General features: G+C 42.6%; 1 protein-coding gene across 2 annotated transcripts in view; it reads right to left on the reverse strand.

Annotated features, from left to right (window-relative positions):
• The window catches only part of NPR3 (natriuretic peptide receptor 3), a 64,902-nt gene that overhangs the window by 3,647 nt on the left and 33,610 nt on the right, over window positions 1–27,645 (reverse strand). For both annotated transcript variants that reach the window (XM_053592559.1, XM_053592549.1), the window contains exons 4-6: window positions 8,058–8,193; window positions 2,384–2,478; window positions 243–378 (exon numbers count right to left, since the gene is read on the reverse strand). In XM_053592559.1, coding sequence (XP_053448534.1) covers window positions 243–378; window positions 2,384–2,478; window positions 8,058–8,193 — 367 coding nt within the window. The remainder of the gene's footprint in view (window positions 1–242; window positions 379–2,383; window positions 2,479–8,057; window positions 8,194–27,645) is intronic.

A 27,645-nucleotide genomic window follows, 5' to 3' on the forward strand; every position in this document is an offset into this window, starting at 1 on the left:
ACATAAAAATAGGAAGAATTCTACTGTTTGGGGAGAGAAAAGTGAGAAAAGTGGAAGAATAACCAAGGAGGCAGGATGCCAGCTTGTGGGTTGTTTCATGTGTGTTACCGCATCTGAAAAAGGAATGTGAACTTGAGAAAGAACATGAACTCCTGGGGAACACTTGTGTTTTAAACTTGCACTTAAACACATCCAGGACCAGAGATGATGACATACAGAACAAATTAAATCTCTAAACTTACATGATTTGCAAGGAGAGCTGTTGGTGTGCTCCACGACTCTGGTTTCATCAATTCTCAGTTTTAAAGGGCCCCAAGGATATTTGACATTTGGCCGCATTTCAAAACGACCTTCTTTTCCAAAGTAATCACCAATAACCTATATAAAGGCAAAAAAATTACATACACACACAGAGAGAGAGAAATGTCAAGGCTCACAGCCTTGCACAGCTACTTTCCAAAACGCACAGCCTGATCTGAAACGAGGTGCTTCATCAGATCCCCTTCTCAGGGCGGGAACAGTATGTCCTTCTGGAGAGCAGGTGGGCTCCCCTGTTGTACAAGCTGACTCTAATGGTGTGTGCTCAGCACTTTATAAGACAAGATTTGAAGTTGCTGTTGGTGCTCCCGAGGGGGCCATACGCTAGTGAGAAGAACTGTAGCTCCCCACGACTGGCAAGTGGTCCCATGAGAATGGGATGCCTGGGGCCTGCCCAGCTGAAGGCACAGTGCTGCCCAGCCTTGCCCCTGGGCTTCGTTCAGTCACTAACACCTAGTGGCTAGACAGGATGTCTTCTCTCTGAAAACAACAGTCTCGGAATTCATGGCTTGTCCCTTGCTCATCATGGAGGGCACTCCCCACCCATCTGCCATAGAGCAGCCTACCTGCTCAGCCATTTGTAAAGCCCAGGTTACTGCAGGGACATGTGAGGTACAGCCAGGGTCCACTATACACCCACACCGGCCTCACACCCCTCAATTAGCTCAGTATATAATTAAAGTATGAAGAAGCATCTTTTAGGAACTTCCTGTTTCACCCTCTTCGGTTACCAGACTATTCCTTCGAGGGTCACATTCTCCTACCTGATGAGTTCACCCTATTTGTACCCCCATTCCAGGCTGAACTCTCAATTCAATTGGCTTTTTGGGCCCCCGGAAAATGATTATTCCTTTAGGATTCAGTTTCAGGGTCACCGCTCAGTTTCTAGTTACATCCACCGTCTGATTAGCTTTCCAAGCCCCAATCTGGAAGCACCTTCACACCCAGCTTCTCAAGACTTCTGAGTGGCTAGTGACACCTCCCCGCTCTCCTGACAAAGGCCCCACAAGCTCTCACAGACTATGTCAGGTCACAGGAGAAAGCATTCTAGATTACAGCCAACATGCAGCAATTGCTGACATGTGCTGAGCATTTACCAAGCACTGGACACACCTTAGCACACTGCTGCAACTTCACAGTGGACTATGACAAACTATGACTCCCCACCTTCTCCAGACAGGGAGCCTGGAATTACAGATGAGACCCAGACCACCCAACGTGGGTAAAATCATTCAGTAAAGAGGGAGAGGGTGACTCCTGCTGCTTTGCCCACATACCTAAGGGCCAGACACCTGTGTACAGAGAGGACAATAGGCCAGCCCCATAAGGAGCCACTGGAGCAATGACCTCGGGTGAGAGTGATCAAGGAGACAGTCAGGGAGTGGTGTTCTTTGCTGGAAATTGCATATTTGTATAATTTATATACAGGGTGGTCATAAAGTTAGAGTTCAATTTGTGGTGTATATTTATAATTTAAAATTTATATAGCACTTTTCTGGGTGTCATTTCATCTGGCATTAACCATCATGTGAGACTGGCAAGGAAGACATTATGATTTCCGTGTTACAATGTTACAGACGAGGAAATGGAGGCAGAGAGCCCATACTCCCTAAAAGCACAGAAATCATCTTTGTGTCCAGGACACTCTTTTCTCTTCATAATATGATCCTGAAACTACATCATCTTTTGAAATAGTAGCATGTGCTGAGTTTGTAAATGCTCACAAAAAAAAAAAAAAAAAAATCTCACATTTTAAAGAGGAAATACAGCCTGACTTTACCTCTTTTATCTGATGACATTCCTGCAGAGGACCAAGGTATAATTGATTCTTAGCCCTTTGAAAGGTAGGATTGTTCCACTAGAAAAAACACGGAGCCATTTCCTGAAGTTTCCCCACTGCCCTTAATCAAATGTGAGCTCTCCCTACTTGGAGACACCAGGTTTTCAACTCATTTCTATTTGGAGGATTGGAGGCTTCTTTGGGGACAGTTCTTTGGCCACCATTCCTCAGAGTCCCAATTAGCAGATGTAGCCACTAACTGGTGCAGAAGTTCCGTGTGCTCACCTCCTGGGTGCCCGCTTCAGTGTCGGTCATGGCGATCACGGAGAAATCCCCGTACCGGTCTCCATTGGCGTCTATGGACACCTGTCCAGCAATACCTGCAGGGAAGGTGAAGAGCTGGAAGTTGGTTACTTAAAACACCTCTATCTGCCAACAAAAATAAGAAAAATGAATTGACAGGACTTTTAAACCAACACATGCCACAAAGAATCTCATCAAACTGAGCATTTTTGTTGGCATTTGGAAAGACATTGTAATTTCATCTGTGTCTGCATTCCTAAATTCTTAACATTTCTCCATTTAAAAAGAAAAAGAAATAAATGATCTTCTTTGGGGAATATGTTTGGAAAAAAGATTGAGGCTAACTCTGAAAGCAACATGCTTATCCCAGCCAGAATTTTGCATTAATATTTTTGTAAATTGCAGAGTGAGAAGTGGGGGTGCAATCCACTCAGATTTGTCATGGGTTCATGTTAGCACTGGATAAACATTATAAAAGAAAAATAATTCCATGCGCTTTACTATGGGCTGCTTTAATACACAGGAGAACAGAGATCCTGCCTCTGGGTCACTGGAGCCAATAGCTGGTAAGAGCTATTCTTCTGTAACTCAGTTGGGTTTTTCATTCATTGTTTATCCACATAGTCTCTGAATGATTACTGAGTGCTGAATTAGCACTGCAGCTAGGGTAAAGATGAATCAGACACATTCTTTGCTCAAGAGAGGGGCAGCCTAGACTGGGGATTGGGTTTGTTCACACCAGGATGCAACTGCTTTGCATTCAAACCCTAGTCTTTACATCTACATAGCTCTGTGACCTTGGACAAGGTACAGAGCCCTCTGAGCCTCAGTCTCTACAATTATAAAATGGACATAATACAACCTTCCTAGCTAGAGGTGATGGAGAAGATTAAATGAGATTAAAAATAAAAACAAACAATGAAGCTTCAACACATGTATAAGAGAAGTTAGTTGTTTTGCCTATTGTTATTACTATCATTATGACTATTTATTTTATAATTATTCCTATTACTGTTATGCTTGTAGTCTGAGAGGAAACACCGGACCATGCCCACACCACTCAGAGAAGGAGCCAGCACATCAAGCTGTGGGATCAGGGAGGACTCCAGGAGCAAGTAGGGACTTTATACGTAGGGCTGCAGGAGGAAGTCTATGATTTAGAGAAGAAGCTATCAAGAAATGGGAATACTCTAGGCTGAAAGGCTGGCCTGGTTACCCTTACCAAGGCCCAGAGGTCTAAAGGAACCACAGGAGTTACGAGGTCTCTGGGAAGATGGCCCGGGTGTAAAGGACAGGAACATGAAAGGCTGGAACGGGGTGGTCAGAGAGTAGAGGACCTTGGCTGCTCACTTGCTGTGGCCAGCAATGGTGGCTTAGAGTAGGTATAAAAGCAAATACACACCACTGCCTGATGCTAAACAAATCTGTATCATAATTTTTACTCACTAAATAAGAGAACATGTACATCAGCCACATACTAATTAACTAAAGCTATTTCTTGCCTGTTCAATTGGGAGAGTTCAGTGTAATTCTTAATTGGTGTTTCCATTGATTTGGTTCTCTCTGGAAGTACTGACTCCTCTAGTAAAATGAATGTCTGGGAAAAAGGATCCCAGGGGAAAGTTCCATCCTCTAGTGTGGTTTGGAGAGGCAGGTATTTGGGTTTACTGTCCTTTGGGCTGTGGTTTGAAGGCCCACTGATTTTTCCAGACTTCGGTCTACTTTGCCGGAAACACAGTAGAGCTACCATTCATTTCAACTTTTTGTCTTCTTAATATAGACTGGTTACAAAAGACACACCTATCTTTAACTTGTGCACCTTCAATAGCCTATAAAACTTTTAAGTGGTAAATACGATTTTTTAAAAAAAATTATACAAATATATTGGCTATGCAAAATCATCTGTCATTCTGAGAGATTATTGTGATGGTGTGTCCTGCTGTTTCTCAGAGTATTTTATAAGATGAGGTGACCCTAGTAATTGAAGACCTCATTACACCTTTAAACTATTACATTTCTGCCAAGAAATGGTATGAGAATCCTCAGGGTGGCCAATTAGCAAAGTGAGATTTCACCCGAGAGTACCGTACATAAGGTGAGATTGTCAGGCTTACAGCAGAATTTTCCCGCACATAATTAATGAGACTTTCCACCCTCATTTCTGTTTGCCTGTCATGGAGCTCAAGGTTTAAGCCACAGTCCTATTTACCTTGTCACTCTGACCTCTCACACAGAGGAAATTCAGCTTCTTCCCAGGCCATTTATTGAAAGCCTTGAGAGTTGATCACAGGTTTCAAGGCAATAAAATCCAAATTTGTCAAATCACATCCAGAGTATTTTTACCTTGACAATTTAATGGTCACTTATGGTGACCATTCACATTAAAATTGTTTTTAATTTTAGGAGGGTTAGAGTTTTTCTTCATACAGATACCTTAGAGTTCTTTTGAGGCCTACCCTCAAATGGACCATTGTTTAGCAAATAAAACAAGCTCTCCAAATAATTCAAGCCCCCAAATTACCTTAGCTTCAATTATCTTTGCATTAGGACATGTGAGATTTTAAATTTGAATTGAACTATACAGTTGATTGGTTTAGGGCTCATTTCATATTATTGCCTGCATAGACCTGGTCCTGGAATGGAGATAGCAAGATGGCCTGTGGGGAAACCGAGCCAATGCCCTGGCTCTAAACAAAGCTACATTCTGCCATTGTGGGCACCTGCCCTTCCCCTAACAACCCCCATTGGTGGTGCCCTCCAGTATCCCCCAACTCTGGCTTCTATCCCTCTGTCAGAAAACCAAGAACAAATGACCACACCATGGAGTGAGTAATACCTAAGAATGGGCTGTGGCCGACCAAGGTTGTGTCCACACACTGCAGTTGCTCAGTGTATTATGCAAAACTTCTGGGAAATCTGACTCTGTCCTAATTTGCCCCCAAATTATCCTGTTTGATTCCAGCTCCTCCACAGAAGCAGTCAGAGGTAAAGCAAGATCACCCTGGGGCCCACCTGTCCATAGCCAGCCATTTCAGTTAAAGATGTCACTCTGGTTTGCAGTAAGACATGGCATCCACAGAAACCACCAGGGAGAAATGAAGTCCATCAACTGCCACCATGGCTACTGCCCAGTCAAGCTGGGGTGTGACGCCTCCCTACTGTCTGATCCTTTCTGACAACTCAGGACAGGCTGAGTCAGTGGAGTGGACAGGAGTCCCAGCTAGAAAAAAACATGTGTCCAAAATCTAGAGTTGGCAGTATGTATCCCCAGCATTGAAAAATGTCACTGGTTGGATTAGAATTAAATAGAGGCATACCCCGAATGCATTCAAAGGCTCAAAAGAGGAGTTAGCACCACGCAGAATTGAACGTGCCCCTGTCAGTCTTCAGCTAAGCCTCCCTGGGATAACATGCTCATTACATAGCGGGAGAAGGATCAGCTCGGAGGACACCGTTACCGCTTTGCGGTCAGGATGCAGGTTTCCTTGCCTGCTGTCCAACCATCTATGATGCCCACCAGCACATAGAGTTTATTTTCCACACACAGCCATAATCACCCCTTTTAAAGACACAAGGCAGATCATGTCACTTGAAGTGCTCAGGTGACTTTCTCTGTCACTCAGGTAGAACCCAAAGTCCTCAGCAAGGCTTCCAGGTCAGTGTGATCTGGTCCCACCTCCTCTCCGGCTCAGACACCTATCACGCTGCCGCTCACGCCTTTCTTACTCCTCTGGGAACACTCTGCACTCTCCCAGCAGATGCGCTCAGGGTCCCTGTGACTCAGCCCCCTCTGAAGATGTGAAGACATGAAGATGTCCTCCCCCAGACATCTTCGCACCTTCTCCCACTTCCCTCAGGTCTCCACTTGACTGCTCTCTTGAAGACCTTCCCTACCACCTTAAACTCGCAGTCCCTCCCCTCGTGTCCCCCTATCTCCCTACTGGGCTTTATTTCATAGCCCTTTAAATGGTGTATTTATTTGAGTAGTTCCTCCAACTAGTGCATAAGCTCAAGTGGTTGCAGGAAACATCTTCAGTTCACTGCTAGATCTGCAGGTCCTTGAGCAGCGCCTGGCACATAGTAGGTGCTCAGTGAATATGTGTTGAATAAATGAATGAATGAAAGTTGATATCTTCAAGGCTTCAGCAAATGAATCATTTCCATATTGAGTTTTGTGTTAATTTGTTGTTTTGGTTTGTTTTTTTTTGCTGAGGTGAGAAGAAACCAACACTCCTATATACACCATTGGCAAGAATACCAATTAGTAGACCTTTCCGGAAGCTATTTGGCAATATCTAATGCACTTTAAAGAAACACCAACATACTTCTAGATCCAGAAATCCCACAACTAGGAATGTTCTCTGTTGGAAGTACTCACAAAAATTCATCAAGATGTGCAAGAAGCTTGCAACAGCATGTTGCATAATAGCAAAAACTGTGAACAACTGAAGTGTCCAGTAGAAAATTGGTGAGATAAATTCTTATACAGCCATACAGGGGAATAATATGTAGCCATTATTTTGAAATACATTGGATCTATGAGTTCTCATATAGAAAATTCTTTCACTTAACATACAAGTTAAAACTCCTGAGATGAAAAAGGTATTTATAGTATGATTCCTTTTGTGTAAAAATTTTAGGTAAGATAATAACTGCATATGTGCTGGCAGAAGGCATCAAATACCGAGGATGCCAAAAAATGTATACGCATTTTAAGAAAGGAAAAAACTGTATTAAAATTGTAATATGCTTCCGTAATTATAAGAGGTCTTCAAACATGACTTGTATTCATCTTTTGTTCTTGGTAATATATATGGAGTGTTGCGATTTTAACACAGTTTTTTTCCTTTTTTAAAATGTGTATACATCTGTTGGTACCCTCTGTATATTTAGGTAGAATCGCAAGAAATTGTTAATAGTAATATACATTGGGGTGAAGGGATGAGGGTGGGAAGGAAAGCTTTCACTTTTCGTTTTGTGAATTCTTGTTCTGTTTAGATTTTCTAGCCAAGAATAGACTCATTCTTTTATAATTTTTAACTGTCAACAGAAGTTGCTTGAGTGGTGAGATTAAGGGCCATTTTTTTGTTGTTTTCTTATACTTCCCTGTTCTTAAGAAAGTAGTCACTTTTACTAGTCACTTTACTATTTTTAAAGTAAAATAAAAACAGAGGGCTCAACTGGACCTGCTAATCATCATGAACCACTGGGTTTAACTGTGGCAGCAAATGTTTTCTGAGTTTCACAAAAGCCAACACGGTCTGAACAAATGAATGTGGATCTCTGGGAATCATACTTGCTTTAAAACTAATCACAGAACTCTTCACAAACCAATTGTTCTGTCGTGAATGAGGTTTGTGTTAAATGCAATTTTAAGACATATAAAGTTGTTACCTAAAAAGTCAGAAAGAGACAAGGCATTTCCTATTTCAGAGGGAGTTTTTCAAAGCATTTTCACATGCATTGTCTCACTCAATTTTCACAACAAGCTTGTGAGGTAACATGATACTGAATTTTTTGTTTTTTGTTTTTTTTTTTAATCCTTACTTTACAGCTGAGAAAAGCAAGATGCTGGAAAGGTTCTCCAGCTGCAACAGAAAAAAAAAACAGAACAGGAGAAGCAACAGCCCTATCGCCTTACACACTGACTCCGCACCTTCAAAGGTTCTGTTCCAGGTCTGCTGGATAATTTTGCCTCCATCCTTCTTGCTGTAACCAGCTCTGAGTACTTCATGGAGGGCCAGGACGTAGAGGAGGATGGCATCATGGAATCCTTCAACAAACATATTCACCTGTAAAGGAAACCCCAGGCGGGTGAGACAAATACCACATGACTCACGTTCAGAAATAATAGAGCAATCAAAAGCATGAGCAGGTTAGACTGGAGGTCTGCAAGCAGTGGCAGAGGTGGGCAGAAGGGCGACTAACAAAAATCATGCCACTGGCCTAGTGGGGAAAACCCTTCCCCACTTTGGGAATTTGGACAGCAGATAAGATATTACAGAAGTCGGGAAACTATTGTCTGTTGACCAGGTCAAGAATGCCCAGTGTGTCCACCTGTGCTGACAGCCCTTCTGCATGGGTACCCTCCTTCTTCCCCACCTCAAGCCTCCCTGTTGAGGTCTTCTCCACCTTCCATAGCCCGACAAGCTCTCCATACTCTGAACGTGGAGTGTGCCCAGCATGTAGGGACCCAGCAGTACGGACATGTTGACCACAGACATCTGGTGCCAAGGGTGCAAGGAGGCATGCACGCTGGAACGTCTGCTGTCCCGTGCGTGTCCTCCCTCCCGTTAGCAATAACATCTCAGTCTCCCTTTCTGGATTTTGCTCTGAGTGGTTTGAACACATCTGACAGCTCCCTAACCCCATTCCCTTCCAAGATCCAAGGAAAGGAATAGACAACAGGCTTGGACTGGTAGTATGAGTCCTACCTCAAGCAACATAGACCTGGCCCTAAAGAAACTTGCAGTTTCATGAACATAAATAAACACTGGCCATGTGAACTCAGGGAAGTTGCTTCATCTTTGCTTTGTTTCTTTCCTCTGTATATTGGCCATGAGACTAGTTCCTGCTTCAAGAGGCAGCAAGAATTCCACAACATAAGCAGCGTAACAAGCTTAGGACCCTGAGGCCCAGCACACATCCAGTGTTCCATAAATCTAAGCCAATGCTGTCAGGACTACTGGATGGGCCGTAAGTGTTAGCGTCCCTGCTGGGTCTGTGGTCTGCTGAGGATACAGCAGAAACACAAAGAAGGGAGTGGCCAGTATTATGGGCTGGGTGAGGAGGAGTAAGAGAGGCTTAACAGCAGTGGCAAACGTTGAACTAAAGTTTTGAAAATTAAGAGATGTTACATAGGCTGGGAGGTTGCGGGAAAGAGGGATGTGAGCAAAGGCAGGCACAGAGTCATGCGTGTCCTGACAGCCTGGTGTATTTTAGGAACTGCAAATGTCGTGCTAGGCTGGGGGCCGGAGGGACACTGTCATGCCAATAGACAGGGACAGAGAGGTAAGGGGGGGTCAGACCATGGAGAACATGGAGGCCATGCTAAGGAACATGGACTGTCTTCAGCAGGCATTTAATCAGTTTAGTTTAGTGCGCCCCTCAGCTCGGGGGTAAGCACCCTTTGGTAAGTTCTAATATCAACCTTCAACCCATGATAATGGTCACTGGGCATGAGTGAGCAAATACAACCTTGAGACACTAGGAGGTTTAAAAACTCTGTACAAGAAGTACAAAATAGCCAAGTCTTCTTATTTCGGGGACAAGTGTCAACCTGGGATGCCAGTGAAGCAGCATGAATGGGGCATTCTGCAGATGGCCACCGTGAGACCGGCTTGGCCTGTCCTGCCCTGAGGATGGGGAGTGCCACTTGCATCACAGAAGCAAATATTTCAGGTTTGCCAAAGCTTCGTGCTGAGAAGCAGTTTAGAATAATGGTGTAAAAGCCCAGGCCCCCTTCCAGCTCTGCCATTTCCCAGCTGTGTTTCTGGTTTTCTTGTCTGGAAAACCAAGAGAACAATAGTGCCTATGTCATGGGGACACCGTCAGGTTAAACAAATTACTAAAAGACTTCGCTCGAATGGTGTCCGGCAGAGTCAGCGCTTGCTGGTAGCTTTGCTGTTGTAACTGTCATGATGGAAAACAATGAGCCTAGAATCCTGCTTAGCTTTGAATTCCTAATAGCAGTATTCCGAAAATAAGTGGTTTCCTCACAGAAATCACCTCTTATTGACCCATTTTACACATGGTGGGAGCAAAGGCTCCCAACCACACTTTGGCACCCCAGAAGTTGTCTTCCACAGTGCCATGCCCTTAGTTCTGCCCAAGTGTGACAGGTGCAGTCCAAGTGGCCATTCTGCTGACCCTCTGGGAGAGGTACAGGGCAGGGAAGAGTGTGTTCACAGGGGACTCATAGCTGGCTGGATGCACAATCAGTCCTAGCCCTGCTATGTTACCTCATCTCGCTAATCCTCAGGTTCCTCATCTGTTAAGTGGGGATCGAGTACCAGGCCACCTCATAGAGTTCTTCCGGGGTTAAGTGGACCAGGGCACCTCAAACAGTTCCTGGGACCCTGGAGGCAGCTGCTGAATGCTGGCTCTTATTCTTAGCTGTCAAGCTTAAGTCCCGGAGTGATTAGTTTCTCAGGCAAAGAGGAATGATACAGAAACAACATCTACTAGTCAAAGATAATTTTCTGCTTATTTCGCTATGCCAATTGGATTTTCCAAAGGAATATGACATTTTCACTTAGGCCATGAAGTCATCGTGGTTTGAGAAAGTATGTACATGAAGAATCTTAGTGAACTTCAGCTGTGTAACTTCATTCTTAGGACACAATAAAAAATCATTTTTTTCCAAAAGGTCTATCTTCTCTCGATAACTCTATAAAAGCCACCCAGCTACAGAGGGAAGTCACAGAATCACAGACTCATGGACAAGATGGAAGCTCTGGTCTAATCCCCTCCTTACTTTGGGGACTCAAAGAGCATCACTCTCCTCACTCAGTCTTCCCGCATTCTGTACTTGAGTATTACACCCCACAAGCTCCTTGTTCCTGAGGTGCCTTGGACAGCCCCTCCTTAAGTTGTGAAGTGCCACCTGACAAGTGTCACGCATCTATCCCTGCCCTCCTCCTCCATCCGCTTCTCACACTCATGCCTAAAGTGTTGGCCATGTGCCCCAGCACCACCCCATGTCTGGCCCTTCCTGATCTAGCTCTTTTTTCATTCTTGAAACATCCTCGGAGCTGCCCCCCTTTACAACCCAGGATGGGGAGAACGATTATCTGGTGGCGAACAGTGAACTTGGATTACTTCTGCCCTAACAGATTTGAAGGTAGAAGGGAATAGACAGGCTCTGAGCACAGAAAACGCATTCTGTCTTGATTTGCAAATGGATCACGAAATTTACCTTCTTTCCTCCTGAAGTGACTGAGTGTCTCCCTCTCCTGCCAAAATCAGCAGGGGAGCTGCTGACCCCCCTGTGGCTCTCTGGCACCCAGCCTGCTGCGGGGGAAGTTTCACAACACCTACCTCATAGCACCTCAAGCCATAAACAAAACCCTGGAGACTGTTTTTAATGGGAGGAAAGCCCATTGCACATTGTAGATGCTAAAACTTAGAAGTGCAAATTAAGGGGGGAGAAATGAGGGAGGAAAAAACCCAGAGTACAAGCTGGGTCAGGAATACTTCCTACTGAATCTCCAGGCTGAAATGAACAAGGTCATTTGGTGTCCTCACTTAAAAGAGAATAGCATTTGACACAATGGGAAAGGATATTTGCATATTTTCAATCAGACAAAAGCTTGATAACTAGGATCTATAGAGAACTCAAATTAATCCACATGAAAAAAGCCAACAATCCCTTATATCAATGGGCAAGAGACATGAATAGAACTTTCTCTAAAGACGACAGACGAATGGCTAACAAACACATGAAAAAATGTTCATCATCTCTATAAATTAGAGAAATGCAAATCAAAACAACCCTGAGATATCATCTAACCCCAGTGAGAATGGCCCACATCACAAAATCTCAAAACTGCAGATGCTGGCGTGGATGTGGAGAGAAGGGAACACTTTTACACTGCTGGTGGGACTGCAAACTAGTACAACCTTTCTGGAAGGAAGTATGGAGAAACCTCAAAGCACTCAAGCTAGACCTCCCATTTGATCCTGCAATCCCATTACTGGGCATCTACCCAGAAGGAAAGAAATCCTTTTATCATAAGGACACTTGTACTAGACTGTTTCTTGCAGCTCAATTTACAATCGCCAAAATGTGGAAACAGCCTAAATGCCCACCAACCCAGGAATGGATTAACAAGCTGTGGTATATGTATACCATGGAATACTATTCAGCCATTAAAAAAAATGGAGACTTTACATCCTTCGTATTAACCTGGATGGACGTGGAAGACATTATTCTTAGTAAAGCATCACAAGAATGGAGAAGCATGAATCCTATGTACTCAATTTTGATATGAGGACAATTAATGACAATTATGGTTATGGGGGGGGAAACAGAAAGAGGGAAGGAGGGAGGTGGGTGGGGCCTTGGTGTGTGTCACACTTTATGGGGGCAAGACATGATTGCAAGAGGGACTTTACCTAACAATTGCAATCAATCAGTGTAACCTGGCTTATTGTACCCTCAATGAATCCCCAACAATAAAAAAAAAAAAGAGAGAATAGCATTTGAACTTCAACTTCCTGATGGACACAGATCACGTGGTTGTTACTGATAACAGAAAACAGGATTCTCCCACTGGGCAACCTGTCTTAGTGTTTAGCATCCTTTCTTGCCAGAAACCTCTTCCTTGCCATCATTAGCCATAAGTCTTACTAAAATTCCTAAATCCAGACATTCCCCTGCTGCATGCTGAACAAACTGAGTGAAGAGAACATTACAGTTCGTCATCTCCACCGAACAGCACTGCAGCTCTGTGCAATCTGTAGACAGGCTCTGTGAACTCAGGTTGTGGAGTGGGCCAAGCTCCAGGTAATGATTATTTGTGTTAAGTATCAAATAAAGTGTCTGGCATTCAAATAAGATGAAAAGCATTCACCATCTTCCACTCATTCTGGGAAGTTTGCCAGAACAAGGCAACATGATAAGAAAGCACTAACTCTCTTTCCATTTCTTCTCAGTTCTCTGGATTTGGCCCCTTGTAGCCCGTCGGCAGCAGGTATGCCAGTGGAAGACCACGGCTTTTGCCACTGACCTTTCCCTGTGACAGCACCTGCCGGCTCCATGTTTTTATTAGGGGAGCGTAGCTTTTTCTAAGTTGTTATCATGGGGAGAACTAAAGAGAAATCCTGCTCTTTTTTTTTTTTTTTTTAACTGAGCTTAAAAAGCTGCTGCTCGTGGCATGGCTCCTGTCTGTCAGGGAGTCACCTCTCTCTCATTTCTCTCTGGGGAGGCAAATTCATGTTTAGATAAATTCCTCACGGCTTGTGCTGCAAACAAGCAGAGAATGCTGCAGGACTCAGCTGTTCTGGAAAGTGAGAGCCACCGGCTCTTGGTGACGCCTGGTTATCTGAGGAAACCTGTGAAGCTCACCAACAGAAGCTGCTGGGAGAAAGTGACCAAGATTCAACGCCAGGCTGGGCTGTGCCGTGGTCCTGCCTGGGCTGTGCTCGTGAACTCCAGCATAGCACGCAGGGGTTCTGTCTTCTTTTGCTATAGCCAGTGGTTCCCAGCGCAAATGAGGACGCATTTCTCAAGAGTCCTTGGGAAAACACAAGCCTTTTAAACACCCATTTGATTGAAGGGGAGGCAGGGGACAGGGAATTTTGACAGAGGGCAGGTAAGAGAAGAAATGGGCCCATGGCTAGGCCTTCCCCCATCACAACTAGCATGGTAGCATCACCTTCTCTTTCTAGGAATAACCCTAACCCCAAAATGAACCTTGTCCATGCCCCCTGGACCCCTAGAAATGGCAGATAGCAGGAGGTGGGCTGGGAATGTCTCATGCCCAACCCACAGGTTAAACAAATTCTGTATTTGATTAACAGTTGACAAGGGACCTCTATACTCCAAAAATATAGTATCTGTTTTTGCTCAATTTTCTTTTAAAGTATAAAGTTAAAAGTGTACGATCTAGGGCAGTGGTTCTCAACCTTCCTAATGCCACAATGTATTTTCATTGTTAAAAAGGGGTCATAACCTACAGGTTGAGAACCGCTGATCTAGGGCAGGGGTTCTCAAACTACAGCCCGTGGGCCACATGAGGTGGTGTGATTGTATTTGTTCCTGTTTTTCCTGTTTTGTTTTTTTACTTCAAAATAAGATATGTGCAGTGTGCATAGGAGTTTGTTCATAGTTTTTTTTTAAACTATAGTCCGGCCCTCCAAGGGTCTGAGGGACAGTGAACTGGCCCCGTTTAAAAAGTTTGAGGACCCCTGATCTAGGGTAACTATAACCACTGCCAAGTAACATCACAACCTCCTCAACACCATACAGTGGGAGGGGGGTTCCATGTGTATGGCAGACACCCTGATGTCTGCTTTTCCTTCCTGGGCCTGCCTTCATGGAATTCACACCTGGTCACTTGCTGATTATTTTAACCTTGGGGAAAGTTAAGCAGAAACTCTGCACACCTATCCTCACTGGACTCAGGAAACACCAAGGGCCGGAGGTTCCTGAAAACTAGGCTGTGTATCAGGGAGAAAGCAGGTGTCCTACTTTCACATCTCAGTGTTCAGCCGAAGCATCGCTGTACCCTTGGCCGACTTCCTCCTCCCCAAACTGAAGTTACAACTTACGTGGAATGGGGCTTTGCCTTAATTTCCCTAAATAACTGTCCCTTCCTGGGCTCTGTTCTGCCCCTGTAGCAATACCCTGGGCTGGCAAATTAACTTGGACTTTATAGCCTGAAGTGTGGCCACATGCAGTTAGAAGCAGCTTTTCTTCTCTCATTGCCTAGGACAGAACAGATCACTATACTCAAGCAGTCTCAAAAATGCCATTAAGTAATAACCCTAGTGACTAGGACAGCAGTAGGGGCTGAGCACGGGGCCCATAGAGGTGGCATGTGGAATCCGTTCACGTGAGCAAACTTCTACACGGAAAGCCAGCAGGCCCTGCTCACAGGGAGTGACAAGGAGGTGTCCTCAGGCTTCGATTTGGGGATCAGTGGGTTATTAGCACAAGTAAATGAGAATGACTTTTGGAAACTCTCCCAAGGCTCAGGCAGGGAATTTAGTCCCTGATTGATACATGTGCCCTTTGAATGTGTCACATACCACCCCCCAAAAGCTTAGTGGAAAAATGCACATACATAATGACATAAATGTCCCTGATGGGCAGATGAGCAAGTTAGGGGCATCTGCCCGTGGCTTTGATGTCTCACCAGTTGAGGACCAGATACGTTTCTGGAGGGCTGGTGACCTGACCCCCCGGACACATGCCAACCTCTCTTCCCAGGGTCTGTGATCCTGTTGAGGTAGGATGTGGCAGTGGGCAAAGGCATAAACCAAAACCCAGCAGGGAGAGGGCAGGAGCAGGTAGCAGGCATCCTGCGCACCCTGCAGTTCTGCTGGGGAGGGACAAAGGCCTGAGACAGAGAGAGGGGTGGCCAGGCCCAAGGGAGATGAAGACAGGGGTAGAGAGAGAGGATAATCTCTGGCCTTGTTTTGAAAGACCAAAACCAGAAGGATCATGTAATTCTAACTTGTAAGAATCAGTGTCTCCCTCTTAAGCTTGTCCTGAATTTCTTAAATCACCTGGAAATATGAATTACAAAGAAAAAATGAATAAAAATATAGGCATGGCATAAGAATGGCTTTTTTCCTTTTCTGTTTGGTATCCTAAATTGACATCTCCTCCTTGTTTTTAGTTAAGCCATTTCCAGGTGTGGTGAGGACTGAGTAACATCCAGAACCCCAACTCCAACTGTTTAATTTTGTCCAATTCTTAATTCAGAGTTTCTCAAGCCATAGTCCATACAACAACAGCATTCCTTGAAATGTTAATGAATGGTTCTACAAATAGCAATATTGTGGCTAAGCAAGTTTACAAAACACTAAATTAAACAAAGTCAAGCAGTTCTCTTCACAGTCAGGCAATAATTATAATAGCCAACTTTTATTGAACATCGACTATAATGCTGAGAGTTACATAAAGACAGCTTGAGTTCTACCATATTTAGTCCTTACAAACCTTCCTAGGTGGGTGCTACTGTTATCCTTTGAAAGAGAGACTCTGGCTAACATCCCAACAGAAAGCAGAGGTGTCATCAGAGAATGGTGCAAAAACTGGAGCAAATAGTGGGTGACCAAGTTCCGAAGCAGGGGTCTAACCCTGGCTTGCCCAGGTGCAACAGTTCTACTGCCACATGGGTTCAGCCTGCCAGTATGGGAAACAGCTTTGTGCTGTAGTTTGTGTTTTCAGTTGGCCATGACTTAGATCACTTTATAAGGAGACTTGCAGGCTAGGGAGACAAATGAAAGAAAACTAAAGAATGACAGTGAATGTTCTCCGGTGGCTGCAACAGGGTGAATCTCCAACCCTCCTCAGGGTGAGGAGGGACAAAAGCCACATATAGAGAGGGAACAAGAGGACAGAAGATGGCAGAGGACGTCCCTGGTCTCAACCACACCTTTAAACCAGCAGCTAATATAGCGTGACTCGGTCAGATCAAGAGAATCAGGATTTCTGATGAGTCAGGGACTCAGTCAAAGCTGACCTTGCCCCTGCTATAAACGAAAGGCCTTGTTTTGCCAAAGGAGCCTCTTAACCAGCCGGCCATGAGGGATGAGTGTACTACCTAAGAGACCAGCCTGTTCCAAACACATCAGCAACCTGACCACATGTTCTCTACCTACCACTGAACAGGAAATATAATGACTTTGGCTTGGAAGGGTCTTTATTCTATAGGGCTTTGAGTCTCAATAATAATTTTGATAAATAATGATAATAGCAAAGCTTCATTTATCCAGCCTCATCAGGGGAAAAAAGGATGTTTCATATAAGCAAATTTTCCAGGTTTCTAAATGCTATTTCTCTAAGTATCAAAACTTTTTAAATCATCTAAACACCTCTGGTATAAATGCCCCTAAAATGAAGCATGAACCTGGGTAACAGAAATCCACTGCATACGGCTTGGAAGGCGGTGATGACAACAGAGCCCGTAGCCTCCATCACAACCGCAGTGTGCACCATGCTGGTCACACAACGCTACACCAACTTGTATTTTCTGAGGTGCTATCTCTTCTTCCACACTGACAGAATGTGAGTTGGGGACCCACTCCCTGCGCTGCTGATTCCTCTGCTTCTCATCCAGCCCTTCCTGCTGGGGAAGAGGGTTCTCATGGGCTGAGAATGAAGCCTAAATGCTTCAAGATGCTAAGGATCACTCTCCATTGCCAGCCGGCCCCCAGATGACCTCGGAGAGCCACTCTACAAAACCACTCCGATTTTGAGAATGCAGCAAGATACTTTACACACTAGCCCCCAGGCTTGGACTGCTCTTCCCACGGACCTTGTGCCATCTAAAGCAAAGTCCTACTCTACTGTGCTTGCTGTTCTCAGGTGCACCTCCCACCCTTCTGTGGCCAGCTCGGTGCCCAGGGAGGCTGACTCATGTGCATAGAACCAACTGACTCTCTTGCTCTCTAACTTCTGGTTGCTAGCAACAGACGAGAGGGCAGAGGAAAGAAGGGGGTGGGGGGACACCAGGGGCTGCTCTACCCCACCAGATGCCTCAGGTGGCCGTCCCCAGCTGTCACAGGCCCTGCCGGTTCCAGTAACCTCTCCCTCCCCTTCCCCACTCTGGTCTACCGGTGATAATAGCTTCCTACTTCTGCAGGCCCTGACTTCTTGGCCATCCTTTGTAGTTTTCCTTGACCCCACACATACCTTTATGAACAGTACCTAACTGGGTTCTCTCACACTTCCTACAAATGTGTCTCCTGTTTCCTCCCAAGACCTTTGTGGATAGATACATCATCCTGGGAGCCACTCCAACTTGCTCGCACTGAAGTCTTCTCTGAACCATCCAATTCCTGATTTCTTCCACAAGTGTGCTTGGTGCAAATTTGTTTTATTTCACTCGCAAGTGTAGTTTGCAGTTTCACATCTGTGTAAGCTGATAGTGACAAGCTCCTGTCTTAGGTGTCTTGTTTTCCCTCACACCTATGCAAATACACCTGTGCAAATAGAGACCGCGCTCACTTGAGTGGGCTCCGCTGTCACTGCCTGCCTCTGACATGCCATCCTCTCACTTGCTTCTACTAATGTCCTGTAAGCTGGGGGAAGAAATTGCAAGGCTTATTATAGCTATCCTTAAAATTGAGGTAAAGAGGTTCTGAGTGAGGATTTGAAAGATTCTGCTGTGATAAAAAATAAGCTGATCCTATCTTTTTTTTAACTTCCCCCAAAGGCCCTTTTCACATACTTCTTTGCTCTTGACTGGGTCCCAATTCATTGATATTATCATGAAATTGGCTCATCGGTTACTGATATGGGAAAGACGTCCAAGTTTTAACACCAAGCTGGGCTGCTCACACAAAAACTAACAATATAATTCCCAGCCAGTGAACAAGTAAACACAATTTTTTCAGAAACCTTTTCCATCAAGTTTGCTGCTCCTCCCCCAAAAAACCCTAAACTAAACATTATCTCTCTCACAATAAACTTAATTCCCTCTGTTCACAGAGCTTAATTTCACATATTATGGGTAGAATTAAGAAATTATCAGCAACTTCCAAGTGTGATAATAGTAATATAGTTATATAGTTATGTAGTTAATATAGTATAGTTATATAGTTAATATAGTTACTATAGTAATATAGTTATGTTTTCAAAGAGTGAGTTCCAGTAGTGGCAGTATAGTTTGTACCATATTAAGTCTCCCAAACAACAATTGAATACTCTAGACAAAAATGTAGGAGGAACTATTTGGAGGCACTGGAAATTGACCAAAAACAGACAGTAGCTGCCAGAGATGTGACCCTGGAAAGAAGGGACCACATTGCATGAACACTCAATGCACACAGCTTTTCCCCAGAAGGTACTCCCTAAAGGCAAGGGGCAGCCAGCACTAGAGTAGAAAGTCACAAGCTTCTTGGCTTTAGAGGTCAAAAGACATAGTTGAGAGCTGATACTGAGGGTGCAAAATAAGGGAACAAATCATGGGAAGCAGAGAACCACAGAAAAGGAAGCATACTGCATGCTAGCCCGGGTGACAAAGCAAGACTCTGTCCAAAATAAATAAATAAAGAGGTGTAGGACACCCACACAGAAAACTACAAACATTGCTGAGAGAAATTTAAAATAAATGGAGAAGTATCTTGTGTTTCAACACAAAATATACACAAAGTATTTTCAAGATGTCAGTTCTCCCTCAAACAGATCAATCAGGGAGTCGTGTTGTAGAAATTGACAAGCTATTCTGAAAATGTATACAGAAAAAGGAAAGAACTTAGAACGGGCAAAACTTTTTTCAAAGCAAAGGGCAAATTAGAGGACTCATATCACCAGATTTCAAGACTTACTATGAAGCCACTGTATTTAAGACAGTCTGGAACTGGGATAAGGATAGACAAAAGATCAATGGAACAAATAGATCAGAGTCCACAACCACTCTGATGGAGTCATTTGAGTTTTGACCAAGATACTAAGCAATTCAATGAGATAAACAAAGTCTTTTCAACCATGGTGGTAGAACAAAAAAAAAATAGGAAAAAACTAAAATTTGATTCCTAATTCACAACATATACAAAAATTCATTTATGATAGATCAGAGACCTAAACATAGCCAAGAATTTTATATAACTCTAAAAGAAAAACAGTTTTATATAACTTTGGGATTTACAAATTTTTATAAAAGAGGATACAAAAAAAGCACTCAACATTTTAAAAACTGACTTCAGTTCCAGCCCTGGTGATTCTGACTTTTAAAAAAAGAGCATCACTTCATCTGAGTAAAAAATTCTGCTCATCACAAAACTCCATGGTGAGCTATGACACCACAGCACTCTACCCAGAGTGACAGAGGGAGAGTCTGTCTCAAAAAAAAAAAAATTAAGCAAGTGAAAAATTGGGAGAAAATGTTTATTATACATAAATTTTTACTTACATATAGCACTGAAGATTTAGAAAACAGAACTCTTCAAATCAATACTAAAAGACAAATAACTCAATTTTTACATTGACAAAATACTTAGTAGACAAGTCAAAAAATGAAGTAGCCAAAACACACATGAGAAGAGGCTCACAACCACTAGTCATCAGAGGAACCAGATTTAAAACAACAATGAGATGCCATTTCACATTCAGCAGAATAGATAAAATTAAAAAGCTTGACAACACCAAATGTAGATGAGGCTGGAACTACTGAAATTCACACAAATTGCTGGGAATATAAAATGATGCTAACTTCGGCTGTTTCTTATAAAGTTCAACATGCAATGCAGCCTTAAAGAAAGATGGAGACTTTACCTCTTCCATGTTTACATGGATGGAGCTGGAACATACTCTTCTTAGTAAAGTATCTCAAGAATGGAAGAAAAAGTATGTACTTTTCAATGTACTCAGCCCTACTTGAAACTAATTTATGGCTTTCACATGAAAGCTATAACCCAGTTATAAACTAAGAATATGGGGAAGGGGGAAAGGGAGGGGGGTGGAGGGAGGGTGATTGGTGGGATTACACCTGCGGTGCATCTTACAAGGGTATATGTGAAACTTAGTAAATGTAGAATGTAAATGTCTTAACACAATAACTAAGAAAATGCCAGGAAGGCTATGTTAACCAGTGTGATGAAAATATGTCAAACGGTCTACAAAACCAGTGTATGGTGCCCCATGGTAGCATTAATGTACACAGCTGTGATTTAATAATAAAAAAAAAAAGTTCAACATGCATCTATGCTGTGACCCTGCAATCCCATTCCTATTTACTCAATAAAAATGAATACATATCCAGGGAGACATATATACAAAAAGACGTATTCAAGAAGGTTCATTGCAGCTTTGATCATAATAGGGCCAAGCTGGAAAAAAAAAATGGCAATCAACGGGAGAATAAGTAAACTGGTATTCTTACACAGCAGCATAATACTCAGCAATGTAAAAAAAAAAAAAAAAAAGAGGAGGAATAAACTACTAAAATATGTATCACCACAAAAATTATCAAAAGGAATGGATGGGGTGAAAGGAGCCAGACACAAGTGCATGTATCACATGATTCCACACACACAGTCTGTGCTGTATGAATTCAAGAATGGACAAAGCTAATAGATAGTAAAAGAAATAAGAATGGCTGCTTTTGATAGGGAACGGACATGAAGGAACTGCATGTGGTCATCAAAATGTCCCAGATTTGGATTGCAGTGACGGTTACATGGACATAAATATTTATCAAAGCTCATCAAACTGTACACTTAACATTTTAGACCAAGCTTGGTGAGACATGCTTATAAATCTAGCTTTTTGGGAAGCTAAGGCAAGAGGATTGCTCTAGGCCAGGAGTTCGAGACCAGCCTGGGCAACATAATGAAACTCCATCTCTGTAAAAAAAAATATAAAAAATTAGCCAGGTGTGGTCATGCCCATCTGTAATCCCAACTGTTGGGAGGCTGATGCAGGAGGATTGCTTGAGCCCAGGAGTTTGAGGTTACCGTGAGCAATGATGATGCTACTGCACTCTAGCCTGCACTCAAAAAATAAAAAAATAAAAAACTACAGATTTCACTGCATATAATTTTCATTTTAACAAAATAATAAAAAGCCATCTTTTTAAATGATGACTTGGATTGCTTCTAAATTATCAGTGCATGAGGCTAAGGAAAAGGTTATAAATGAAATGAGACTGAGTTGATAATCATGGGACCTGGGGGATAAGGACATAGTTTCACTGTACCAGGTTTCCTATTTGTTCATATATTTGAAATTTCCAATTTTAAAAGTTTTGTGTATTACTCAATTCCCTAAATAAACAACCTAAGCCGAGAAAATTGCAGAAGCTTTTCCACATGTAGAGCCTATGACCATCCATAATAACAAGGTCAACATTTATGTTTTGCCTAGTCTAGTACTGTTCTCTTATCACTGAACAGAAATAATTCTTTTTTACACACACACAAAAGACATTTAACCACAAATATATAGTATTGACCTGAAAGAATAGGGCAACATACCAACCTATAACACTCCCTCAGTCCCATTTGGGATTCATCATGATGAATTGATTTACAATCATTCCGGAATCCACTTTAAAATAATTTTTGGAAATTACACCCAAGAAAAGTTTCACAAGCTTATTAACTATCAGCAAAAATAGTAATTCCTTGTAATTAACTTGAAAGTATCCCTTCAGGTCTATAATTTGAGGATTCAATTAAGTCTTCAAATTTCAAGAAATGCCCCCATGGTCTTCACAAGGTTGGATCATGCTATGTCTTATATATTTTGGAAAGACTTTTTTATCCTATTGCATAAGAAAATTGTTTCACTCCCTTGGGCAACTAAAAGATCCTCTATTTCTTTTTTAAAACCTTAGAGCCATATACTCTATTAATATGAGGAGACTCATTTCTCTTAAGAAAGCTACCAAAACTGTGAAGAGTATTCAGGATGTGGATGTATCCTGATTTGGAATCCTGAAGATATTCCCAATGACCTTAGCAGAAAAAAATAAGGAATGACCTTAGCAGAAAAAATACCTGGTGACAATACATGGGAGACTCCTGGGTAGATGTCTTAGGAAGATGAGTTATCTTAGTCTTAGTACCCTAAAAGAATTACAGAATCAAAAAATTTTACTACTTGGGCAGCACCTGTGGCTCAGTGGGTAGGGTGCCAGCCCCATATACTGAAGGTGGCGGGTTCAAACCCGGTCCCAGCCAAAATGTAACAAAAAATAGCCGGGCATTGTGGTGGGTGCTTGTACTCCCCAGCTACTCAGGAGGCTGAGGCAAGAGAATCACCTAAGCCCAGGAGTTGGAGGTTGCTATGAACTGAGACACCAGGGCGCTCTACTGAGGGCGATAAAGTGAGACTCTGTCTCTACAAAAAAAAAAAAAAAAAAAAAAAATTACTACTTAAAAGAAATTTAGAGCTTATATAGTCCAACGAATATATTGTATAAATGAGAAAGTGATGCCTGCAACAGTTGCCTGATTCATCCAACGTCATTCAGAAGGACAGAGCTGCAGTGGGAACTCAAGTCCCCTGACTCCAAACAAGCACGGACATCATCAGTGTTAATTTATTAATCAAGCAAGGTACCTCCCTAAACACCCAATTCACACCCAGGGAGACAGCACCAAGTATATAAACCTCTTTCTTAGAAGACTTAATATGACTTTTCTAGTATGTATAAAGAGTTCCAAGAAGTTATCCGCCTATCAGAAAAGATAAAATAAAAATTAAAAGAAAGAGGAGGAGGAAGTTTTCCCTAACAAACACAATTTTTAATTAACCATCAGAAAATAGAATCAAGGGGGGGAATGTAATACTGGATACTAGATCATTAGAAGTCAGATTGAGGGTTGTTGAAAAAAAGAATTGTAAATTGACATAAAGCCGGAAAAAGTGCTTAATCTCTTTAAATCCATTGCTGAAAAAGTCAATACATCATTATTTAAGGGCCTGCTATAATTTTTTAAGAACTGAGATAAAGAATTTAAAGGGAGAAAATAATCCTAACTAGACAATGTTCTCAGAGAACTGAGACACCAAAAATCTTACATGTCAATGTCAGTGTTGTCTGCTGCAGGGGCACTCCCTCGTGCTCAGGACATAATGGCTGCATTAAGGAGGCTGGCAGTGTGCTCCCATTTTCCTCTCTGCCCACATTATTTCATCCATAGTGGGCCACTTCAAGGGCCCTATGCATTATCCATTCATCCCACATGAGGGCCTCTTAGTTCCTTGACCACTGTTATGATGAATTTCATTACCACTGAACTTCATCCACTCACTCTTATGGCCATTCTCTCAACCAATGTTTCTCAGACTTTACCACACATACAGGGCACCTGTTGATTTTGTTCAAATGCAGATTCAGTAGGTCTGATGGATGAGGGACTTAGATTAGTATCTCATGTGCTGCTAATGTCACTGGTCCACAGACACCCTTTGAGTAGCAAGACCCTAGACCTTGTTATCACCTGGGACTGCTCTACTTTCAAAATCCTTGGAAATAATTTTTCTTCACTTCAATCCCCTAGCCTTCCTACACTCTTCTGCATGTAGAACAAGCTCTATGAACTTAGACTTCCATCCCCTTGATTCTTCCTCTTGGTTTAGGTGCAGAGTTCTGAATGGAGCCATCCTCAATAAGGAGATGAGGTAGGTAGACATAGTGCTGTTCAGGCAGAGGGGCCAGTGGGAAACTGGAAGGGAGATGCCGCTCAGGAGAAACGTTGGAACTGGAGATAGAAATTCAAGTGTTGTCCACATAGAGTGAATATCCCACCCAGGCAAGTAGGTATGCTGCCCAGAAAGAGTGTTCCTGGAAGACCCTTGGGAAACATCAATATTTGTGGGACAAATAGAAATGAGTCATCATTGAAAAAGACTAAGAAGGACACAGCAAGGTAGGAAGAGAACTTGGAGATGGTGGTGTTTGGGCAGCCAGAGAAGGAAGAAATTTTGAAAAAAAGAGACATCCTTCCAAACTACTTCTCTAGCAATCCCTCCATCCAAGCTGGGTCATTTCACTATTCCCAATGTGTCAAAAGTATCTCTAATCTAAGCTTAGAGTCTCTGTATTTGCCTCACGTAGGAGGCCCATTTGCACCCATCTATCTTTACTCATCAGGCGCCACCTTCACAGGTGCTGAGTGGTCCTCACTGCACCTAACACATTACCTTACCCACAGGAGGAGCTCAGAAAGTGGTGGGTGGTATCCACACAGGGCCCACTCACACCCAGGGAGACAGCACCGAAAAAGCACCAACCATCCTCAGACTCAATTACATGCCTGGTGATAGAGCCAGTGGTCAGCAAAAAATATATGCCCTTCAGGGCAAAGGAATCACATCTGAAATCTGTTTTATCCAAGGAATTCTTGGACATACGGTTATCAAGAATATGTTACCACTGACTACAGAAAAGAGAAAATGGCCTAAGATTGAAAGAATGGAATTTATATGGCAATGGGGCAAATTAACATAGAATTATTTACTAATAAACTAAACCTCTTTAAGATCTTTAAGACAGGACAGAAAAGCAGTTTTCCAACTTCAGTGATTTAGTCATTATCCCACATAGAGATGCTTAGGTGAAAGAAATAATTCATAAAAGTCTCCAAATTTAGGCCAATAGCAAAATTATTTATCATACAAAAAAAAAAGGCCTCTGCTCACCTCCTCCCTACCTATAAATCATAGCCCATGGAAACAAGATTTTTAGATCTTTATAAAAGAAGCAAGTTCATTCCAGGGGAGAAAAAAAAAAAATGAGAAGATTAAGACTAATCCAAAATAATTTCCTACAGCTCGAGCAACTTTTAAATTTGTAACCAGAGGGTTGAATCCCCAGCAATATATTATTCAAGTTCCTCTCTTTGAACCATTGGCTGGGCCCCAGAAGGGCTATCACTTAAAACTGCTAATACACGCGGCTTGCAGGGCCACGGGGGTGTTCTGCTCTCAGCTGCTGGGGCTGTTTTCTTTGGACACTATCACTCAAAGTGCTTAAGCTTTAAAAAAATCCCTTCACCATCATTTTTCATAACTTCCAAGAGCAGCTCAGCGTGGTTTTTCTCCATTTAACGATTAAAGTCTCTGGCACGCAAGGTGGCAGGCCCTGGGGTCATCTATTGTTTTAACGCCCATCAACTAATATTTATTGAACCACTTCCTTGGGTTCCTCCACCACATCTGCCCACGCCGGTAGCAGCATCAATGGCCGGGCCTCATGAACCAGAACTCTTTCCTAAGACTTTAAAAACCTGTGGCTACCGCCAGAGTCCTCCGTGACTACAGTGGCCAGGGAAGCTGGCAGGGGCCTGTCAGCCTCCCTTGGCTGAATACACGGGCATGCCTTTCTAGCTCCTGCCAAATTATTCGAAATGTAGAATTATTCTGCTGCCGCTCTGTAAGAGCAATGCAAAGCTTCATGTTAGGAAGGCGAAGTTCAGTCACTACATGTTCTAACTAAGAGACGCATTTCATGAACAGGGCTCTCTCAACAGGAGTAAATCCTGGAGTTTGAGGGCACTCTCATCTCCTTACCTGACAGCAAAATAACACCTTAGATGCATTTACTTTAAGTCTTCCTTTTCTAGGTTTCCCTTTTAAATGCAATATCCTAGTAAAGTTCATCTACTAAATGTCTAATGTTTTTGTGAGAACAAATTCTAAACCAAGTGTAGAAAGAGGCGCTGAGACCCTGCCATGCTCAGAGGCACTGGAAGGGGTGAGTGAGGCAGAAAAATGGAGATCTGAGCATTGATCCTCTGCAATTTTGCCACAGACTCCTTTACTTACACTGATGTGTATAATTGTTAGAGCTGATGCTTGCCTAATTGGTAACCTGTCTACAGTCCATATTTTACATCACTTGATTATTCTAAAAAGAATTTAAGTTGGGTTTCAATTGTGAAGAAGTTGGCCAAATAAGCTGAAATGCAAGAAAAAAAGAAAAAGCTTAGCCTTTCAATTGCAAAACATATTTCCACCCTACATTGCTACATTGTCCTCATTATTGCAAAATATTTTTCTAATTGAAATTAATTCCATCAGCGCACATAATATTTAAAAAAAACACTGATTATCTTTCAAAAAGACAAAATAAAGCTTCTTGCTTGGAAGAGTCCTTTTTCATAGGTACTATGGTGCTTCCTGGAACATTTCAGATTGTGCCAGGTCAATTACACTTTTGCAGAATTAATAAACCCACAATAGCCAATATGTGGCAATCACAAATGAATGGATACTTAATTTCCAACTAAACAAAAAACACTTTAATCGGGAGACTCCTAAGTTCTTCAAATATTCCAATTTAACACAACTAAAGCCACTTAGAAGTCACAGGAATAAACAATGTAAAGCTCTTTTACCCCTTACTTTAAAAAAATGAGAATGCTGTATATTTTTTAGATATCAATGCATCTTGATTTAAATGGGTTCTAAAAACCAACTGATGGTGCTTCAGCTGGGGGAAAAAATAAAAACGAATGGCTTTTAATCAGCCATTGCTCTTGCAAGGCCTCCATCTGCATGATTACATTTTCCTAGTAAGACTAATCTTATTATTCTAACATGTTGGCATGTGAACTCATTATTTTTCTGTTGTTATAAGCCAACTTTCAGTTTGCTTTTATTCTCTCAAATATAATTAGCAAAGCCCTCCAGTGTCTGAAAGGGCCTTTTACTTGAACAAATCATTCCCTGGCTGAATTTAAAGAAAGGGAGTGTGGAGGAAGGATGGGAGGGGGGTGGTCCTCTCTTTTGACGCAGTTCTAACAGAAAAGCCAGGCTGTGCTCAGTCCTGCGGGAAGTGGGGCAAACTCGGCTCACATCAACTGTATCCTATTTCTCCCATTAGCTTGAACTGAACAGCTAACTTTTTAAAAATGTCAGTAGGAGTATACAATTCCAATGAAATGAGATTATATAAGACAAGAGGGAGTGAAGTGTCTGACCAAGAGTTTATTGATGAGCTGATGACTTTTCAACTAATATCATCTCCCACACTGCTTCTGTGCAAAACCAGTGTCAAAAATCTAAGTTGTTCTGAACAGCTTTACTCCTGGGTCTTCCCCCTCATTTAGAAATTAGA

The sequence above is a fragment of the Nycticebus coucang genome, chromosome 1 (genome assembly GCF_027406575.1).
Source record: "Nycticebus coucang isolate mNycCou1 chromosome 1, mNycCou1.pri, whole genome shotgun sequence".
Taxonomy (NCBI): Eukaryota; Metazoa; Chordata; class Mammalia; order Primates; family Lorisidae; genus Nycticebus; species Nycticebus coucang.